At 40.4% G+C, this 21,046-nt stretch overlaps 1 protein-coding gene across 1 annotated transcript in view; it reads left to right on the plus strand.

Moving 5' to 3' along the window:
* The first annotated feature begins 570 nt into the window (after positions 1-570).
* The window catches only part of LOC149068254 (uncharacterized), a 37,420-nt gene continuing 16,944 nt past the window's right edge, over positions 571-21,046 (plus strand). The window contains exons 1-2 of the mRNA XM_089251908.1: positions 571-756; positions 8,295-9,263. Of these exons, the coding sequence (XP_089108034.1) occupies positions 8,449-9,263 (815 nt within the window). The 5' untranslated portion in view covers positions 571-756; positions 8,295-8,448. The remainder of the gene's footprint in view (positions 757-8,294; positions 9,264-21,046) is intronic.

The raw sequence follows: 21,046 nt of genomic DNA on the forward strand, positions 1-21,046 counted from the left end.
TCTGGGAAGACTCTTACCAATTTTTGTTTTTTCACGCAATAAATTCACTACTTTGGACCCGTGAGAGATCAAAGCCTAAGGGGTCCTGCTGTAGGATGTGGAAGTTATGGGTCAGCTCATGGCCCCCACATCCTGAAGCTAGGCTGGGATCTTTTGCGGGCCCCCGACAAAACGTTCACGGGGGCCCCTTTATGACGAATTTATAGCGTGAAAAGCAAAAAATTTGTGAAAATTGTCCCTGGCCCCGGGGAAAAAGCCTTGTCAGCCCACCCTTTGTGGGGCGGGGGCCATGGGTCATCTCTACCCGTGGATCTGAGTACCCACAGAATTGATTCAAGAATCAAAATTTCCTTCGTTAAATTATTTCTAAATACAGCTTTGCAATTACCTTCCAAGCCGCTTCGATCACACCATTTTTATCAAAAAAAAACCGCCGGTATGCGCACGCGATGCAGCGCCATCTGGTTGCAGCCAAACAAACGAGAAATATAAACGGAGCGAAAGAGGGGGAAAAACATCGATGACGTCACTCGACGGTGGGGGAAAAGCGTGTTTCTTTCACGCGGTACAGGGGAGTCTCCATTTTGAGAAATGCGGCCGCTGGGTCCGGACCGTGGCGGCTCCCGTGCTCGCGGAATCCCGATGTCGACATTGTTTCCAACTGTTACAATTTCCCTGCCGGTGGATTAATTAATCGATTAGTGATTGATTCGCGCGCTGTGTATGGTTTCAAGCGAGAAAAGGCCAACCCGAGAGGTAAGCACGGCTTCCGAATGTAATAATACTGTCATTTCGCGGGCAGAGGTTACGTTACTGCCGAGTGTTTATTCGCGCGGAAGACTTGCAGTGACGTCAAGCTCTCCGCCGGATATTCCAGACGCACGTGACACCGGTATTACGCTATAAAAGTTCTTTTATAAAACTTGAAAAGTGCGACCAGTGGGCGGATTAGTTAAGTTCGCTGCTCGAATGTAACAGATGTGCTTATTGGTTACACTTTTCACGGTTTATAAAAGGATTTTTTATCAAAGTTTTATAGTGTAATACCGGCCTTTACACTGTAAAATTTTGATAAAATCCCTTTTATAAAACTTGAAAAATCGAACCAATAAGGTTATTGGTTACATTCTAGAAAATGCAACCGGTGACCTTATTGGCTGCATTTTTCAAGTTTTATAAAAGGGATTTTATCAAAATTTTACTGTGTAATACCGGCCTTAGGCTGGGATTACGCTATAAAAGTTTGATAAAAGTACTTTTGTAAAACTTGAAAAATGCCACCAGTAAGATTATTGGTTACATTCTAGAAAATGCAGTCGATGATCTTTAGTGGTAGCATTTTTGAACTTTTATCAACCTTTTATAATGTAATCCCGGCCTTAGTTACGTTCACGAGCTTGCTGTATAGGAAAAAAAAAATAAACGAAACATAATTATATCGCATCTTTTAAAGCAGAGCTGCCCTGAATTGGGTGTGGGCCGCATTGGGCCCCCGTGCTTTGTGTGGCCCGTTGAATTACTTATATAGAGATCGCTTCCGATTTCTTGCATTAGGTTCTGAATTTTCATGACTTATGGGGAAATTTCTCTGGATTTTTTATAAATTTCGGAATTATTAATTTCATTAATTCTCAATTTTCATTTATTCTGGAATTGCCCCCTCCCTCCATTAATTCTGGAATCATTTCCTGAAAAGAAAGCGCTTATATGTTATTTGTTTAGTTTTAATTTTCTTTTTTGATCAGATTTGCAACATTTCCTTAGTGAATTCATTCAATTTACCAAAGAAAATTATGCATTTTGTTTCCATACTTGACATTTAGGAAGTGTTGTGCGTAAATGTCCCAAAATTTCACTTGCGCGGGAAACGACGTTGTGCGTATCTGTCGCCGAACCACCTCCTTCCTATCCATTAATTCTAATTATTTCGTTCACATTCGCGCTCTGAATTTTCATCACCGCTAGAATTTCTTTTTCCCGTTAATTCTAAATTTTCATCGATTATGTTATAATTATTATTATTAGTTACTAGCTATAATACCCGGCGCTGCCCGGGTTTTCTTCAGTGAGGCTGTGTTAGAAACACGTGATATCTCCCTCTTTCTTTGAGGGACATGCGAACCGTGTCTTAAGTTAACCAATATGGCGACTTCCTGTGCGACTCATGAAATAAACAAATCTAGATTTAAAGAAACATAGAAATGAATATATTTCTTTCCATTTTTAAGGGGCGCTATGTATTTCTATTCCCCCCCCCCCCCTCAAACTTCAAGTTATCCATCTCTGCCTGTTTCAGCTTTCAAAAATGCTTAATTAAAGCTGTGGAATTTTTTCGATGTACTTTTTATGGGCCCATAATTAATTTTAATGTAAATAAAAAGTTGAAATCAATGTCATTGCATGGATATCCAACTCAAAAGTAGGTCCGGCTAATTACTTCATATTCAGTCTCCTGGGCTTAGTATACCTCTAAGAAAACACAGTATTTCAGAAATCGGGAATTCTATACAGTTTTTAAAATTATTGATGTGGCGGAAAACCCCACCAAATTTCAGCATTTCTACAGTAAAATCGGCAAATTTTAACAGTGATTTCTATGAGTCTCTTCCTTTTCCTGACCCTCAAAGCGATGCTGATGATGATTATGACGTCTATTCAAAAAGCCGCATTACTGAGAGTATTGAAATGTAATTGTATTGAATAGTAGTATTGTGTAGTATTGAAAATATTAGCAAACCATTATAAAGGCATAAACTGTCATACATATACAAACAGGATTAAAGAAGTGACAAACCATTGTAAAGACATACAGACGTCTGAAACGCATTGCTAGGGAACCACGGTAACCAAAGTAAACGTTCGGAAAGTGATTGTTGAGGCCCGAAAACCATTGTCGCCCTACAGTTTTTTTTGCTCATTTGGGGCACTTACCCTGCTCTGACAAAAATTTAAAGTAGCCTGTCGTTTAAGTCGGGTCCCATTTGGTATACAGTCAAACCTCGTTAATGAGTCACTCTTGGGAGAGCAAAAAATATGACTTAGTAAGCGGAGTGACTCGTTAAACGGAGTAAGCCATAGCTTGCCAATTCCTGCCTGAGGACAATTGGGACTTCCAAAAAGTGATCCGGTAAGCGGAGTGACGCACTAACGAGGTTTGACTGTATATGCAAAATTTGGCGACGATCGATCTAAAATTGTAGATTTGTATAGAGAACATACATACACACAGACAGACAGAAAATCAATTTTATATACATAGATTATTATTTCATCGAATTTTCTAAATTTCCATCGATAGCCGGGGTTATTTCTTTCATTAATTTGTATTGGTGCTGTAATTGTTTCCAGTTCATCGATTCTAACATTTTCATTAGTTTCAGGAATTTGTTTCTCTTTGAAATGAGCTCTTCAGTGCGAAATTTTGCCCAATTTCTGCGTTTAGTTATATTTAATTTCGTTTTTAGAATTTTTCGTATTGTTATTTCTGTCAGCATTTTTGTATATTCTATCTAAGGCAGGTATTGCACTATGAAAGTTTGATAAAAGGCCTTTTAGAAATAAAATAAAAAACCAATACAACTCGTAGGTTACATTTGTGCAAATGCAACCGATAATCTTATTGGTTGGATTTTTCAAGTTTTATAAAAGGGATTTTATCAAACTTTTAGGCCGGGATTATTACACTATAAAAGTTTTGTAAAAGCTCTTTTTGATAAAACTCGAAAAATTCAACCAATATAAGATCACCGGTTGCATTTGCTCGAATTTAACCGATGCGTTTATTGGTGACATTTTTCGAGTTTTATAAACGAACTTTTATCGAACTTTTATATTGTAATCCCAGCCTTAAAACAGTCGTTCCAAACCTAATTTCGTTCCTAGTAGAGAAAAATTCCCTGCGACACCATACATAGCCTTGCATTGTCCCTCACCAATCTATACTGGTGTCCCCTTGTAAAAGCAGTCGATTGGCGGTGTACTAAAAGTTCATGGTCCATCCCATTGAAAATTTTGAACACTTCGATCATATCTCCTCGACACCTGCGTTCATCCAATGTAAACATATTCAAAAAATGAAGTCTCTCTTCATAACTCAAGCCCCGTGTGCCAATCGCGTAGCTCTTCTCTGCATCCCTTCAACCAAGTCTATGTCCTTCTGTAGGTATGGTCTCCAAAACCTTACAGCGTACTCCAGTCTAGGACGAACTAAGCCACTTAAGTAATCTGGGCGCCAAGGCAGAATGTGTCGCACTGTTCTGCGACGAGTTTTCGGCTGACTGGACATGTTCTGCGGTAAAAATCCCCATACATGTAATAGCGTTTTTTGCACTTTTGCTTAGAAGTCTTCCAAATTGTTCTGCAGTAGTATTAATTCTTCTGCGACGTATGTCGCAGATTTTGGCACATTCTCTGCTTTGGGGTATCTGGGAATGTTCTGCGGGTAACTCTAGTGATGTAGAACCGCTCTGGAGCCACTTAAGTGCTCTAAAACTGTGCCACATGTCACTCAGGGGATCTCTAAATGTGCCACGGATCGTTTAAGTGTTCTGGAACAGAGTGTCGCGGGTTACTTAAGTGATCTTTGAATGTGGAAGTGATCTTCGAGGCCTACTTCAGTGATCTGAAAATGCCGCGAGCCACTTAAATGCTCTGGAATCGTGCCACGGGTTATTTAAGCGATCTGTAAATGGGCCGCTTAGTTAATTTTTACAAAATTTGGTTTGAGGAGGCAAGCCACATCAGATAACCTTCAGGGCCACATTTGGTCTGTGGTCAAGGGTTTACTATATATGGCTTAAAGGGTGGGTTGCAATGAGTTTTTTAAAGAGTAATTGAGCACGACTCTCCGTGCCCTCCCCTCCCGCGTACGTTTCTGATCCCACCAATATGCGTTAAGAGGCAGGTGGCAGTGCTGACAAAACTTTGCTGACGGGGGTGGGGGGGAGGGGGCAGAGATTTGCTGACAAGGGGAGGGGGGTCAGAAATGGCTGAAAATTTGCTGACGTAATATTTGAGCGGCCCCAATGGAAAAAATAATTTCAAAAGTGATGAAAGTAACAATTAATTGCAGAATTGATAAAAATTCAGAACTAACGGGTGTATTCCTTAATTCATGAAAATTAAGAATTAATGAAATTCTGCTATTGATGTAAATTTAGAATTAATTCAAGAAATAATTTAAGACTTGGTGAAAGCCCCCAATAATTCACCATAAGTGCGTGGAATCATAAAGTGCGAGGCTTGGTGCGACTGCACCTGTCGCACACCCTTAAGGGTGATTCTGCATAAGAGGCCCCGAGCTATGCCCGAGTAGTCCTATGCTTTAAAATGGCCCTCACCATGGCTGATGAGGTCTTTGGTGGGCCCCTAGACCAAATTTTTACGGGCCTATCTGTAGTAAATTTATATCGTGGAAAAAAATTATAATCATTCCCGAGCCCTTGGGCTGAGGCCCTTCAGCCCTGCCAGGGCCAAAACTGGGGGTGGGGGGTTCTGATGCTGAAGGGCTCCGCGAGTCAGAAAAGGTTGAGAACCGCTGGTCTACGCCATTCTAGAGAATGTTACTCCAAGAGTTGCAGTCGCTCGGGATCATCATTTCATCTTATATGTCGCCGGTCATGGGCCTTTCCCGGCAACCTTACGCCGCTTTAAAACGATTGCGAGCGATAAATCCTCTTGTTTTGAGCCTGGCACGTCCCTGCACTACGCCACATGCTATCCAGAAACGACGCCCTTTCACTTCTGTTCGCCGGCTGCCCATCTACACAGACCATGGACGCTTGGCATTCTACGTCGAGAGGAATCGAAAGTATGCAAATATAAGAAAGATGGTGAAATTCCTTGAGGAACATCCTGAGAAGATATGGGATCCGTCTCCTCCAGCTCCTGTAAGGCCGGTATTACACTATAAAAGTTTGGTAAAAGTCCTTTTGCAAAACTTGAAAAATACATCCAATAAGGTCACCGGTTGCATTTTCTAGGATGTAACCAATAATCTTATTGGTTGGATTTTTCAAGTTCTATAAAAGGGATTTTATCAAACTTTTATAGTGTAATACCGGCCTTACTCCGGGACCAACGCGTCCGTAAAGGAGATCGCCGCGTCTTCTCGCTGACAGCGTGCTGGTGGCACTGTTTGCAAGCGAGGAACAAGATGAATCCCAAATCGAATGAAGTTCCGGAGAAATTTTAAAGATCTTCAAAACAGTGATCAAAAGTGAATTAGACTGAGTGTATTGAACTGCCCCCGAGGGCAATGGGGGTGCTGTGCCCTTCTGTCATGCAGTTCTTGATCAATCAAATTTCTGATTGCGCCTTTTGCGATATTTTATACAACTTTCTATGATTATTTATTATCCGTGCCCGTTTCACTTTGACTTAACTCCATTAATTTGATTCTTCGATTTACATAACTTACTGCACTGTATGTAATCTTTGACGTATCAATAAATTTTGGTTTTGCCGGAGATGCCCCCTCCCCCCTCTGGGGCGAAGTGCTTACGTTGCTTCTTGCGACAGCCTGAGTGTCTCGCGGTTTCTCCAGTCGTTCAGGATGTGAAAGATCCCGGAGACTATAGCTGAAAAGAGGCATTAAATGATAAATAAGAATTTTTTAATAAAAATTGATTAATCGATGATTAATGTAATTAAATACAAAAAAAAAACAATTTTCTGACAAAAAAGCATTAGAAATGGGGTGCGGGAAGGTAAGTTACATGGCAGTGGAGGTGGTAGTACCACTCACACCGAATAATGTCTAAGGAGAATATGCTATGCTATTCGATGCTTAAACTAATTTAAAGTTCTAGAAATTAAAATATTTAGCAAAAATTAATGAGGTTTCTTTCTTCGGATTTTACACTAAAAACATCATAATCTCGCCAAAAGGCCCCCAACCAGCACCTCCTAGAGATAGAAGGCTTCCACAGTCTGCTTGTGACGTCATTAAGTAGTCCGTTTTCCCTCAGAATATTCAGGGGAAAAAATTCCCTGCTCGTGCCAGTATCATCGTTGTGAGGAAAAGAAATAATTGGGCTCAGATTTGGCGATTTCTATGCCCCACATCCAATCACTATGCAGTATTTGTGAGCCAATCAAGAAGATTCTACGCCAAAATAAGAAGAAACGGAATAGGATGCTGTGTTTCAAAATGTGGCGAACTTGCTAGGTAGGCTGAATGACGTTTATGGCAAAAAGTGCAGAGCCCTTCTATCTCTAGGAGGTGCTTCCCAACCCACTCCTTCTGTACTCCAGTAGTAACCGGAGGAATAACGGCAAAAAAATTTCCGGAAAAGGATCAACCGTTTATAAGAACCAAAATGGCGGAACAAAACGTGATTCTTAGAAGCGGGTTCACTCAAGTGATCCGTAATTATGCCGCGGATCACTAAAGTAATCTGGAAATAAGCCGCGGGTAAATTGAGTGAGATGTAGAACCACACTGGGTGCCGCTTAAGTGCTCTGAAACTGTACCATATGCCACTCAAGGAATATGATGCGTGGCAAATATATCTATAACTGTGCCACGCATCGCTCAAGTCTTCTGGAGCTCTGTCACGGGTCACTTAAGTGATCTGCGAATGTGCCACGGGCCACTTAAGTGATCTACGAATGTGCCACGGGCCACTTAAATACTCTGGAATTGTGGGCAGGCCACATCAGATAACCCCGCAGGGTCATATTTTGTCCGCGGGTCAAGGGTTGTTATATATGGCTTAGAGGGTGGCCTGAATTTCTTGAAAAGAGATTTTGAGTTCTTCAAATAGAATTGAAATGAACAGAATCGCTTGTAAGCGAAGGAGTTAAAGAAATCAAAACAAATGAAAAAAATGTCTTCAATAAATTTAGGTTCTTTCCCCCCCCCCCCGTTTTACTCGGGACCCGTTAGTCTATCCCTCACTGTACATGACATTGATTCCTTTCGAATCATAATTCTAAATACTGCTGTACGATTTGTTGGCCAGCGGGCTTCGCTGAAAATCTTAATTTGTCCTGAAATTTCTGGCTTTAGGCGATTGGAGTCTGAAATGAACATTCATAACATTGAATGAATGAACTCCAGAACTTTTGCTACTGGACTTATCCCGTTGCCGAGATCTTCGTGGCAGAGTCTGGAACAAAACATTCACAACAGTGGCTGCGATTCACCTTTCGGAAATCGAGGTGAATAACGGCGCGAGTTGCTATAAAAATTAGTCGGTTTTCATAATTTACTTTGTAAAAGTTGTGATAAAACATATTTGATCAAATACATAGCTTTAGGCTGACTATATGGTGTATATTATTTTCTGCAGGTGTTCCAGAAACAATACCGATTTTAATTGATGCGATTAGAAACAAGATGACAGGAACTGCAAGGTCGGAATCAGTCCTTTATTTTCACAGCATTTGAAGCCGAAAATATTTATTGAGTTTCTAAATGTGAATGGAGCCGACAAAGGCGTTAGAATGAACAGTTACACCAACGTGCAGACAAACATCACTAAAAGAAACTGTCAAAAGCCTTCGTTGAAACAGACTAGAAAGTTGCCGATGCAGATACAAATCACAAACTCGACCGGAGAAGTTTGCTTCGACACAATTGCTGCGGGAGGTACGCCATATCATAGTGGTCTGTGCTCTGAGAATTTTTTCGGGAGTGACGACTTGAACCATCATGTACGGGCTGACCACTACGGAGAGAAACCCTACATATGTGCCAATTGCAATCAGGCATTTACGAAATTGTCAAATCTAAAACGACACGAGAGAGTCCATACCGGAGTTGAGCTGTACAAATGCGTCATTTGCGACGAAGAATTCTCGGAGATTACTAACCTTGACGCGCACAGAAAAGTTCATTCTAGTCAAAAACCCTTCGCGTGCGCCATTTGCAACCGAGCGTTTTCATTAAGGTCTCAGTTGAAATTGCACGAGACTGTTCATACCCACCAGAAACCTTACGAATGTGACGTCTGCCACAAGAGATTCTCTCGTAACAGTGACTTGAAACTTCATAAAAGGTTCCACTCTGCGGAGAAACCGTTTCAATGCGAGCATTGTGATAAATCGTTCTCCTTCAAGAAGCATTTAGTCCGACACACGAGGATCCACACCAAAGAGAAACCTTACTCCTGTCCTATATGCAATAGAGAATTCGCGGATCAATCGAACATGAAGATTCACATTAGAACTCACACTGGAGAGAAACCCTTTGAATGTGACATTTGTGGCAAGAAATATGCGCAATGTAGCAATTTGAGCACACACAAGAGAACTCACAACTGAACGTTCCGTTTTCTTGATAATATTAAGTAAGTCGAGAGGTTTCCGACTGGAGGAAAACCGTGCTTTCCTTGCTTGTAGCGAAACATTTTCGAATCCAATCAATGTATACTTAATACCGCGTGGTATTAAAGTTACAATATGAATGCTCTATCTACAGAAAAAATATCCACTTTACTGAGACGGAACATGAGAGATCAAGCTTCATTGCTGATAAGGCGAACAACTAAGGAACATGTGAGCAATTGAATTGATGTATTCATCTAATACCGACTATACTCTGCGGCACTGTCAGCCATGACACAGTCCCGTCTTGAAACACGGACCAAGGAGTCTAACATGTGCGCGAGTCAGTGGGACTCGATCAAGCCCACGGGCAGAGCGAAGGTGAGACAGTGTCGGGATCCCCGCCGGGCCGAGCTCGCGGCGGGGCGCACCGACGGCCTGGGTCGCCCATAATTCGTTGGGGACCCGGCGCCAGAGCGTACACGTTGGGACCCGAAAGATGGTGAACTATGCCCGGGCAGGTCGAAGCTAGAGGAAACTCTGGTGGAGGACCGCAGCGGTTCTGACGTGCAAAAAAAAGCCATGACACAGTGGCATTCATTCATTGTGTATACTTTTTAATCACTAGATTCCCATGCACAGTTCTTTAACCACATCATCTTCAAGCTGTTCATTCGAAATCGGATCATTTCCAAAATACCTGAACATTTATTGTCGTTACTGAAAAGAATTAAACGACTGTTTAATATTCTTTTAATTTTATGTCGTAATGTGTTGCTTTTTTGTTCAATTTGTATGCCTTCATATATGAGGTTTAGAAATATTTGCAGAGAGGGCGCTGTACTCTAATTTACCTGGACCCAGGTTATTTGAAAAAATCTGGATCCCTCTTGAAAAAATTATCTTGAAGAAAAGTATGCTTTTCCCCCATAATTCACTGGTACCTTAATGACATTTTTTCCAGCACGCCCCAGGTGATCACCTGCTTATCTCTCCCTTGAGACAGCGGTGGGCCATGTTCTAGGTAGGAGAAGGCAATGCCGTCTCAACGCATGGGCCTACCCGGGCACCTCACAAAAATGAGATCCGGTTGAATAATTTACTAGGTAGGGCCTCAGAAAAACCACTTGGCCCGGGGGCCCATGATGCTCTTAAGATGGCAGTGGGAGAAGGAGGTATCTGTGAATAAAATAAATCATTTATAAAAACATATTCTATCCAAAGGTTCATTTGCTTTCATTGTCTACTAGTAGGAAAACATTGCAAAGAAGCCAATTAACACTGAGAATTTAACATATGTGCGTAATAAACCCAGACCTGCCAACTCTCCCGATTTTTCATCCTTCCTCCCGCTCTCCGGATTTGTTAAAATTTTTCCGGATTTTGGCACAAAATTAGATTTTACGCGAGCTTTCACGTTGCCGTGGCGTCAATGATTACCGTCGTCGTTAGGGAAAACACCCGTAGAGGACAGCCGTGGTCATTTCCATCGAGCAGTCTTAAAAACAGTCTCTGTGACCGCATTTAAGCAACTGGCAAAGACGCGAATTCGTTTTCGTAGCGTTTATCGGCAATTTTTTATCAGGGGCATGACCTTGGTTGCCGAAATTCCTGTATAATCGTTATTGTATTCCATTAACAGCCGTGCGGTAAACACGTTTTTTCGTCGGCAGCTTTGTAATTTGAATTTTAATTGTTTCTTCCGATTAAACGTGTTCAGAAAGAAAATATAAAACTTTAAGCTATAATAAAGCTTTTAAGAGTTCATATACCCAAGATAGAATCACTGATACCATTCACGAAAGGAAACATATTTTATAAACAGTATGTAGATGTGATTTCTCTATTCTGCATGGAATGACCGACGTGGAATTATATTCTGCTCAAGGGCAATGCAGAACCTACCTTGGGATTGGGGGGGGGGGGAAGAAATGTAACCTTTTTTCCCTATTCATATAAATCCTTACGAAGCGATTTTCTGGTATAATGATTTTATTTTCTCTCCCTGATGGTCCACCCTTCTGACCTGTCGCCATTCAACTGCCACATATTTTCACATCGGAATATGGGAGCTGTGTCAGATGTGTGTGTGTTGGTGAAACTTAACAGTGTGCCCAGCATTTGGCGTGTTTTGCGTTTAGTAGGTGGTGCCAACTATCTTGGGCCACAACTAAATACTTTCTTAAACGGAGCAAGCAGGCATTTTGTCACCCCCGTGTAATGTAGAAGAAGCAGTTATATGAAGGGTAAATTTTTGGCGCCCCCTCTAGTCCAGAGCACTAGACCCGCATGCTCTTCCCCAACACTTCAAATTGGTAATGCATGGATTTGAAATTTAATGTATACATATTTGTGTTGTAGGTCTGTGTGATCGTCGTGGCAATCAGAGTAGTTTTTTTTTTTTTTTTTCAAAGGAAATAGTCATCTCAAAATTGGAAAACCTTAGAAAATCGTATTTCTAGCCAATCACTGCTGCTCTATCACGGTACTTACCGCATAGCAGCTAAATGGCAAAACTGTGGATACTGATTTATGACAGCGATGATTGACCAACCATGAGGGGTGTCTTTTTTTTTTTTTTTTTTTTATTTCTCGCTCGTGCTGACTGAACTAGTATTTCCAGTTTGATTCATACTGGAAGTGCTGCCATCTAGGTTAGAAGTTAAACACAACTCAAGCGGTGATAACAAAATTAGGACCGAGAAGCAGAAATTTTCATTCAGTACTGTTCCCTACGAGTGAAACCCAGAAACCAAATTGAACGGCAAGTTCAGTTCGTTTGTCGGGACATAAGGAAACGTCCTAAACAAAGAACCTAGAATAAAGCAGACGACAGCAGAAATTTTCATTCAGTACTGTTCCCTACGAGCACATCGCACAAACTGAACTGAATAGCAAGTTCAGTTATTTCTTCAGGGAACAAGAAGACGTCCAAAACAAAGAACCTGTCGTCATTTTGATATTTAGAAATTCATCTGCAAGTTCACGAATTCATCGCTAGATGTGTGCTACACCAACAGGTCTCATCAGGGCCGTAGCGTACCTTCTAGTGGCCCCGGGCAGACATTTTCTTGTGTGCCCCTTAAAATAGAAAAAATTAAGCAAAATAAGTGTAAATTTTTTGTCAGGGCCCCATTCGGATCCGTGCCCGGAAAATTCACCGACAACGATTCACCGCTATGCAATTCCATGCATAAAAATTCACCGACAACAGTCCGACACGAAGCTACCGAGTTCGTGAGCGAGCGAGATACTAAAAGTGAGCGGGTGAGTGAGGGAAATAGGCGCCGCTGAAACTGACTTAAACTGAAGAAATAATTTCAAAGTAATTAAATGTCTTAAATTATTTCGCCCCCCCCCCTCCGCCGCCCTGCTTGACCGGGTTCCCGTTGGCGCATTGTACATCAATTAAGCCGTTGTGAATTTCCGGATGCGGAGTTGTTGACCCGTGGACTTCGTGGAGAGTTCTAATTTTTCCCGCAATGTTTGATGGTTTGAAAACCCCCTCGATTGGGCAGCTGAAATTTATTTTCATATAAAAATTAAAATATATTTACAAATAGTGAAATTTGAGGATAAAGGTTAATATATTTTTCATTCCCTTTTGCAAATACACTCATTGCCATAAAAATTTGTGCACCAAAAAATAATTGTGGGATCGAAACGAAAGTTGGCCTGAAGGTACATGTCGGGCAGATATGCAAATGATTAGAAATGCAGCGTGATTGCGCATTGCGTAATGCCACTAGAGGGCGTTGAACTTCGTTCTCCTTGGAGTATAAAACAGGTAAGCAGAGCTTGCTGGAGTGTATTTAATCGTTTGCAAAGGAAATGCTGAGGCAGACATGCCGTTACGCCGCCGTCGAAGACCATATGGGCAGTTGTCAGAGTTCGATAGGGGAAGAATCATCGGGATGATGGAAGCTGGGTGGTCAGCTCGGCGAGTAGCTCGTCAACTAGGCCGTTCTGATTTTACTGTGAGGAGGTGTTTACACGGCGACCAGGTTCAGGACGCCCTCGACAGACCAGTCGTCGAGAAGACCGTCACATCATCCGAAACGCACGCGTAGAGCCAACTGCCTCATTGGCCGCTATCCAGACACAGGCAGCAGCTTCACTACTCGCAGTGGGGGATGACCGACAAGCTTCCAAGTCGGGGGCCCCATGTTTACAAGTTTCATTTTGGGGGCCCTGGATGAATCTCATTATTTTCTGTTGCAGAATTTGCAACAGCGGATGCCCGAGATAAAGACAGTCTGGGGCCCCACTAAAAGTATGCGAATACAACGGGCAACTGATTGGGGGCCCTAGCTTTTATTCATTGGTAAAACGAAGACAAATGAAAATGTCTCATGGCAATCGCAGTGGGAGACGACCGACAAGCTTCCAAGTCGGCGGCCCCATGTTTACAGGTTTCATTTTGGGGCTCTGGATAAATCTGATTCTTTTTGTTTTTTAACATTATACAATTTGCAACAGCGGAAGACCGAGGTAAATCCAGTCTGGATTCCCCACTAAAAATCTGCGTATTGTGTTCCCGCTACTGGATGTGGGGCCCTGGATTTTATTCGTTGCAAAATTGAAAAAAATGGGAAATTTTCGTGGCCCCTTACAGGGGTGTGTCCGACAAGCTTCCAGGTCAGTGCTCCATGGGAATGTTGATAGGTTCTAACTCGGGGCCCCTGGATGTATATCATTGATTTTTGTTGTCTAGCATTGTAAAATTTGCAACACATCGGTAGCCCGAGATATATCCAGTGTGGGCCCCACTAAAATTCAGCGAATTGAATCTGGGGGCCCCAGTTTCTGGGGGTGCTTGATGAATCTCATTTGTTTTTTGTTGCTTTATCATTATTTTTATTAAAATTCGCTTCTTCAGTAAGCTGGTGCTTTCACACGTCTCTTTCCATAGCACGCTGATGAAGTGGGACGAAATAAACAAGATATGTTGTGAAGAGAAGTGGGGGGGGGGAAGAGCCCCCCCCCCCCAGTAATATACATAAATATATATATAATATACATAAATAAATAAATACATAAATATATTTAATTCATAATTTTCGACATAATTTACATTCCTTACATATTTATAATTAAAGCGTTCCAAGGCCCCCAATCTAGAACCCGGGACCTAATTCGCAGAATTTTAGAATGCAATTTATCCAGGGCCCCAAAAATGAAACCTATCAACTTTCACATAGGGCCCGGACCTAGAAGCTTGCGGCATCCCCTCTGATTTCGATAAGAAATTCACTGACATAATAAATACAGCACAATACTCGATGCACCACAATGCATACGTGATACATCACGATAGGCAATATAGCACAATTAGTAATGTACCACTATATGCAGTGCATTACAATAAAGAATGCACCGCCATATGCAGTGTATCACAACAGGCACCACCATCAGTGATAAAGCACAATACTCAATCCACCGCTATATGCAGTGCACCACAATGAGAAATACAGCACAAAACGCAATGCACCACCATCGGCAATACAGCAAAATAAGTAGTGCACAATGATAATGAATGCACCCACAATACAAAATACAGCACAATACATGATGCATCGTAATAGGCAAAGTAATAATACGCAATGGACCAAGATACATCGTCAGCACTCACAATATGCAATGCACCACAGCACGAAATGTATCGCATCGAGCAAAGCACAATAATACACAATACACTGCACTACAATAATCAATACAGAATATTATGCACTACAATAAGCAATAAAGCACGTCATGCACTACAATACAGCACAATACGCAATGTATTGCAATCAATAAGCAATAAAGCACGTCATGCACTACAATACAGCACAATACGCAATGTATTGCAATCAATAAGCAATAAAGCACGTCATGCACTACAATACAGCACAATACGCAATGTATTGCAATCAATAAGCAATAAAGCACGTCATGCACTACAATACAGCACAATACGCAATGTATTGCAATCAATAAGCAATACAGCACAATACGCAATGTATTGCAATAAGCAATACAGCACAATATGCAACGCACCCCAATACGGAATAAGCACTGCATTACAATAAGCAATACAGCATACAATGCACTAAAATACGTGTAGCATAACAATACGCAATGCACCACAATAAGATATAGGCCTACAGCTCAATAAGCAGTAGGCACGACATTATAGTCAGCAATGCGGTACACGATGTACTATAATACGTTATGCATAATAATACGTAATACACCACAATATATAATGCACTACTATACGCAATACATACTGCATCGATGCATAACAATACGCAATGCACCACAATCAGCAATTCACCATATTGCAATGCACCACAATAAGCAGTAGGTGCACGATGTACTACAATATGCAATACAGCACAAAACACAATACACCACAATATGTAATGCACCACAGTACGCACTGCATTATAATAAGCAATACAGCATGCGATACACTACAACACGTAATGCATAACAATACCCCCCCCCAATAAGCAATACAGCATTATACATCGCAATAAGCACCACAATACGCTATAACCACTGAAATACGATAAGCGAGCTATGCAGTATAATCAGCGATGCACAACTTTGCAGTGCACCACAATAAGTAATACAGTCCAATACGCAATAAGCACCGCATTTCAATGAAAAATACGACGCGCGATGCACTGTAATGCATAACAATATGCTGTACAGTACTGACACGCGATGCATCACAATAAGCAAAGCACCATAAAATACAGCACACGATGCACTGCAATACGCAATGCAGCAAAAATAATAATGTACCACTATTTACACCGCAATACAATAGAAAACGTAATGCACCACAATACGTGATAAATCGCAATAAGCGAAACACCATAATATGCGCAAAAAACACTATTGCAATAAGCAATACAACACGCAAAGCACAATGCACCATTATTTGCAATGCACTACAATAAGTAATACACTACGCAATGCATCACGATCGGCGATTCAGAGCAATAAGCAATGTGCCACCGTAGGCAATACAGCACAATAATTAGTGCACTACCATATTCAAAGCACCGCAATAAGCAATGCACACCTATATTCAGTGCACCACATTAAGCAATATAGCACAATACGCACTATATACTCCACCATAAAAAATACACCACCATAGGAAATACATCACAATGAGCAATGCACCTCAATATGCAGTGCACCATAATACGCAATGAACCACAATACACAATAAGCACTGCATTAGAATAAGTAATATGACACGTGATTCACTAAAATACGTAATGCATAATAAATAATGAGCAATTGACCAATATTTACAGTGCACCACAATAAGCAATACAGCACAATACGCGATGCATCGCAATAAGCAAAGTATACCATAACGCAATCAGCCATAATAAGCATAAGCAATGCATTACAATAAACAATATAGCACTCAGTGCACTATAACACATAAAAGCATCACAATCAGTAATGTGTGTAATCAGTAATATAATACACCACAATAAGCAATGCAACATAGTACCCAATGCACCACAATTGGCAATACGGCACATTATACGATGCGATGCATCGCATTAAGCAAAGCATTATAGTACCCAATGCACCACAATACGCATTAAACGCTGCATTACAATGAGCAATACAGCACTGCAATTGAAAGCGGGCTTCATTTCCCGAGATTGATGAATTTTCTATGATTTTAGCACGAGTTTCAAATATGCTTACTTCTAGCATCAATTTTGGCGATAAGTGGCAATATTCCGTATTTCTGAGCTTAATTTACAATATTTTCTCAAGCAAATATTGTCAATCTTAGGGTGACCATACGTCCCGTATTTCCCGGACAGTCCCGGTATTTTCTGTTTTTTTGACCGTCCCGACTTTTTGGCGAAAGTGTCCCTGTTTTTCCCGTATTTTACACGAAGCCTACTTGAATGTTTATTCTTTATTGAAGTCAAAGATTGACATTATTTTTCAACTCATAAATTATTTTACGATAATTACAACTATATATGAAAATATTAATCTCCCACATTTGTCTTGAACGTTTGTTTTTCGTAGAATACATTTTAATCCACTGCAATTTGCAGCGATGCATCATTTCCCGCCATTGTGATTTTTCCGTAATTTGAACAATATTTGTCAACTTTGTTTGGTTTTGGAGTTGTTTTTGGCTATAATTGGCGATGTCCCGTATTTGGAATCCTAATGTCCCGTATTTATCTCGAAGAAATATGGTCAGCTTAGTCTACTAATCTACCAATGATAACACTTCACGTCATAAAGACTCAATAGATGTCACTACAACAAATTTGTAGTCTGTAACAAATGTAAGTAAACAAATTGACTTTTTACCAATGCCTAAAACATAGTAAAAGCCCTATACACTTCTATTAGCTTATGTTAATATCTTGGCATATAAAGACTCGTTAGATGTCACTGCAGACAGCAGACAGTTAGTTGTCTGCAGCAAATATAAGTAAACAAATCAATCTTTTACCAATGCCTAAAACATAGTAAAAGCCCAATATATTTCTCTCAGCTTATGTTAATATCTTGGCATATAAAGCCTCGTTAGATGTCACTGCAAACAGTTAGTTGTCTGTAACAAACATAAGTAAACGACTTTGACCTTCTACCAATACCTAAAATGTAGGTACCTAATGCAATGCATATAGTGGTGCGTCACTTATTGTGTAATGCCTATCCTTATGTATAACGCATGTATTGCGGTGCATCGAGTATTATGCTGTATTTATGATGGCAGTGTATTATTTATCGAAACCAGAGTGGGAAACTGCCAATTGAATGACTATTTTGGTGCACTGTAAATATTAGTCAATTGCTCATTGTTATGCATTACGTATTTCAGTGCATCACGTGCTATATTGCTTAATGCACTGCTTATGGGGTGTGTTGTTATTATATTGTGCTGTATTGGGTTCATTTCGTATTGTGGTGCACTGTATACTGTGGTGCATTGCTTATTGTCCTGTATTGCCTATGGTAGAGGTGTATTTCTTATTGTTCTGTATTGCCGATGGTGGAACAGTACGCATTGTGTTGTTTTGCTTATCGCGATGATGGTGTATTGGCTAATGTGGTGCACTGAATATAGTGATGCATTGCTCATTCCGGTGCACTGAATATAGTGGTGCATTGGTTATTGAAATGCTTTGAATATGGTGTTGCACTAATTATTGTGCTGTATTGCCAATGGTGGTGCAGTAAGTATTTTGCTGTATTTCTTAATGTGGTGCCCTGAATAAATAGAGTGCACTACTTATTGTGCTGCATTGCTTGCTGATTGTGGTGCATTGCGCATTCCAGCGCTCACGGGATATATTGTTTATTGTAATGCAGTAATGCAGTGCTTTTGCTTTTTGCGTATATTATGGTGCTTTGCGTAGTGCGGAGAATTACGTTTCATGCTGTATTGCGGTGCACTGTAAATAGTGGTGCACTGCTATTTTTGGTGCATTACTTATTGTAGTGCATCGCGTGCGGTATTGCTTATTCTAATGCATTGCTTATTATGGTGAATTGCTTATTGTGTGTCCTGCATCGCGTATTGCGCATTGCGGTGCATCGCGTGCTGTGTTGCTTATTATAATGCTGTGCGTATTGTGTATCGTGCTGTATCGCTTATGGTGATGCGTTTCGTATTGTTATGCATTATAGTGCATCGCGTGCTGTATTTCTCATTGCAATGCAGTGCTTATTGCGTATTGTGATGCATTTCGTATTGGGCTGTATTGCTTATTGCGTATTCTGATGCATTTCGTATTGGGCTGTATTGCTTAATGTGGTGCACAGCAAATAGTTGTTCATCGCTTTCTTATCGTATTTCAGTGGTCACGGTGTATTGCGGAGCTTATTGCGATGTATTGTGCTTTATTGCTTATTATAATGCAGTACGTATTGCGTATTGTGGTGCATTACATATTGTGGTGTATTGTGTTTGGGGTGAATTGCGTAATGTGGTATATTGCGTTTTGTGATGTATTGCGTATTGTAGTGCATCGCTGATTGTGGTACATTGCGTATTGTTATGCATTACGTATTTTAGTATATCGTTTGCCGTATTGCTTATTATGTCGTGCCTACTGCTTATTATGCTGCATTATGTAGTGTTATACATTACATATTTTAGTACGTCGTGTGCAGTATTGCTTATTATAATGTCGTTCCTACTGCTTATTATGCTGTATTGCTTATTGTAGTGCACTGCAATATGGTGAATTGCTGATTGTGGTGCAATGCGTATTTTTATGCATCAATACATTGTGGTGCACTGAAATATTGTTCATTACTCATTGTGGTGCATTGCTATTGTTATGTATCACGTATTGTAGTGCATCTCTATTGCTTGCTTAATATAATACAGTGGTTATTGCAGTGCACAGCAAATAATGGTACAATGATGGTTTTAGTGCATCTCATGCTGTATTGCTTGCTTATTATAATGTTGTCCGTACTGCGTATTTTGCTGTATTGTGTATTGTGGTGAATTGCTTATTGCGATGCTTCGCTGATTGCAGTGCATTGCTGATTTTGTTGGTTTCGTACTGTTATGCATTACGTATTGTAGTGCATACGTGCTGTATTGCTTATTGTAATGCAGTGCTTATGGCGTATTGTGTTGCATTTCTTAATGCTTTATTGTGCTTTGCTTAATGCGATACATGGCGTATTGTGGTGGATTGCATATTATACTGTATTGCTTATTGTGGTGGATTGCATATTATACTGTATTGCTTATTGTGGTGGATTGCATATTATACTGTATCACTTATAGTGGTGTACTGCAAATAGTAGTACATTACTGATTGTAATGCATTGCGTATTGTAGGGCTTCGCGTGCTGTTTTGCTTATTTTAATGAGTTCTTATTGCGTATTGTGGGTTTATTACTTATTGCGGCATACTGCAAATAGTGGTGCCTTCCATATTGTAGTGTATCGCATGCTGTAATTTCTAACAGCAACGCAGTGCTTATTGCGTATTGTGGTGCATTGTATATTATTGTGGTTTGCTTAATGCGATACATTGCGTACTCTGGTGCATTGCATAATGTGCAGTTTTGCTTATCATAATGCAGTGCTTATTATTATGTATTGTGGTGCATTGCATATTATGGTACTTTGAATATTGCAATTCATCGCGTATTGTGCTGTATTGCTTATGGTGGTGTATTCCTTATCATGGTGCACTACTTGTTTTGCTGTATTGCGTATTGTGGTGCATTCCCTATCACGGTTCACTACTTGTTTTGCTGTATTGCGTATTGTGGTGCATTCCCTATCATGGTGCACTACTTATTTTGCTGTATTGCCGATGATGGTGCACTGCGTTTTGTGCTGTATTTCTCAACGGGGTGCACTTCATATAGTGATAGCCCAAAAGATATCAAATCTACTAACTTACCCCACAAAACATGTGCGAATGGAAAGTTTGATCCTTTCAAATTGTCGATTAGCATAATTTTCTTACAGAACTCGGAAACGAAAGTCACTGAACCCGTATTTTAGAAGCTAGACCTTAATTGTCAAAACTTATTTTTAAGAAACTTAAAATGCTGGAGTAATCGTCTTCATATTTATTGAGAAAAACAGCAATTATATGATATTCGCTGAGATGAATGACGCCTTTGAACCACAAATTCTGCCTGGTTACTACAGGCGTCGGGAAAAATTTTGCTGTCAGTAAATAGCGTACTTATACAGTGATATATATATATATATATATATATATATATATATATATTTTTTTTT

Source organism: Pholcus phalangioides, unplaced genomic scaffold, assembly GCF_987345545.1.
Source record: "Pholcus phalangioides strain wild (caught in Gottingen) unplaced genomic scaffold, Ppha-v1.0 ptg000027l_1, whole genome shotgun sequence".
NCBI lineage: Eukaryota > Metazoa > Arthropoda > Arachnida > Araneae > Pholcidae > Pholcus > Pholcus phalangioides.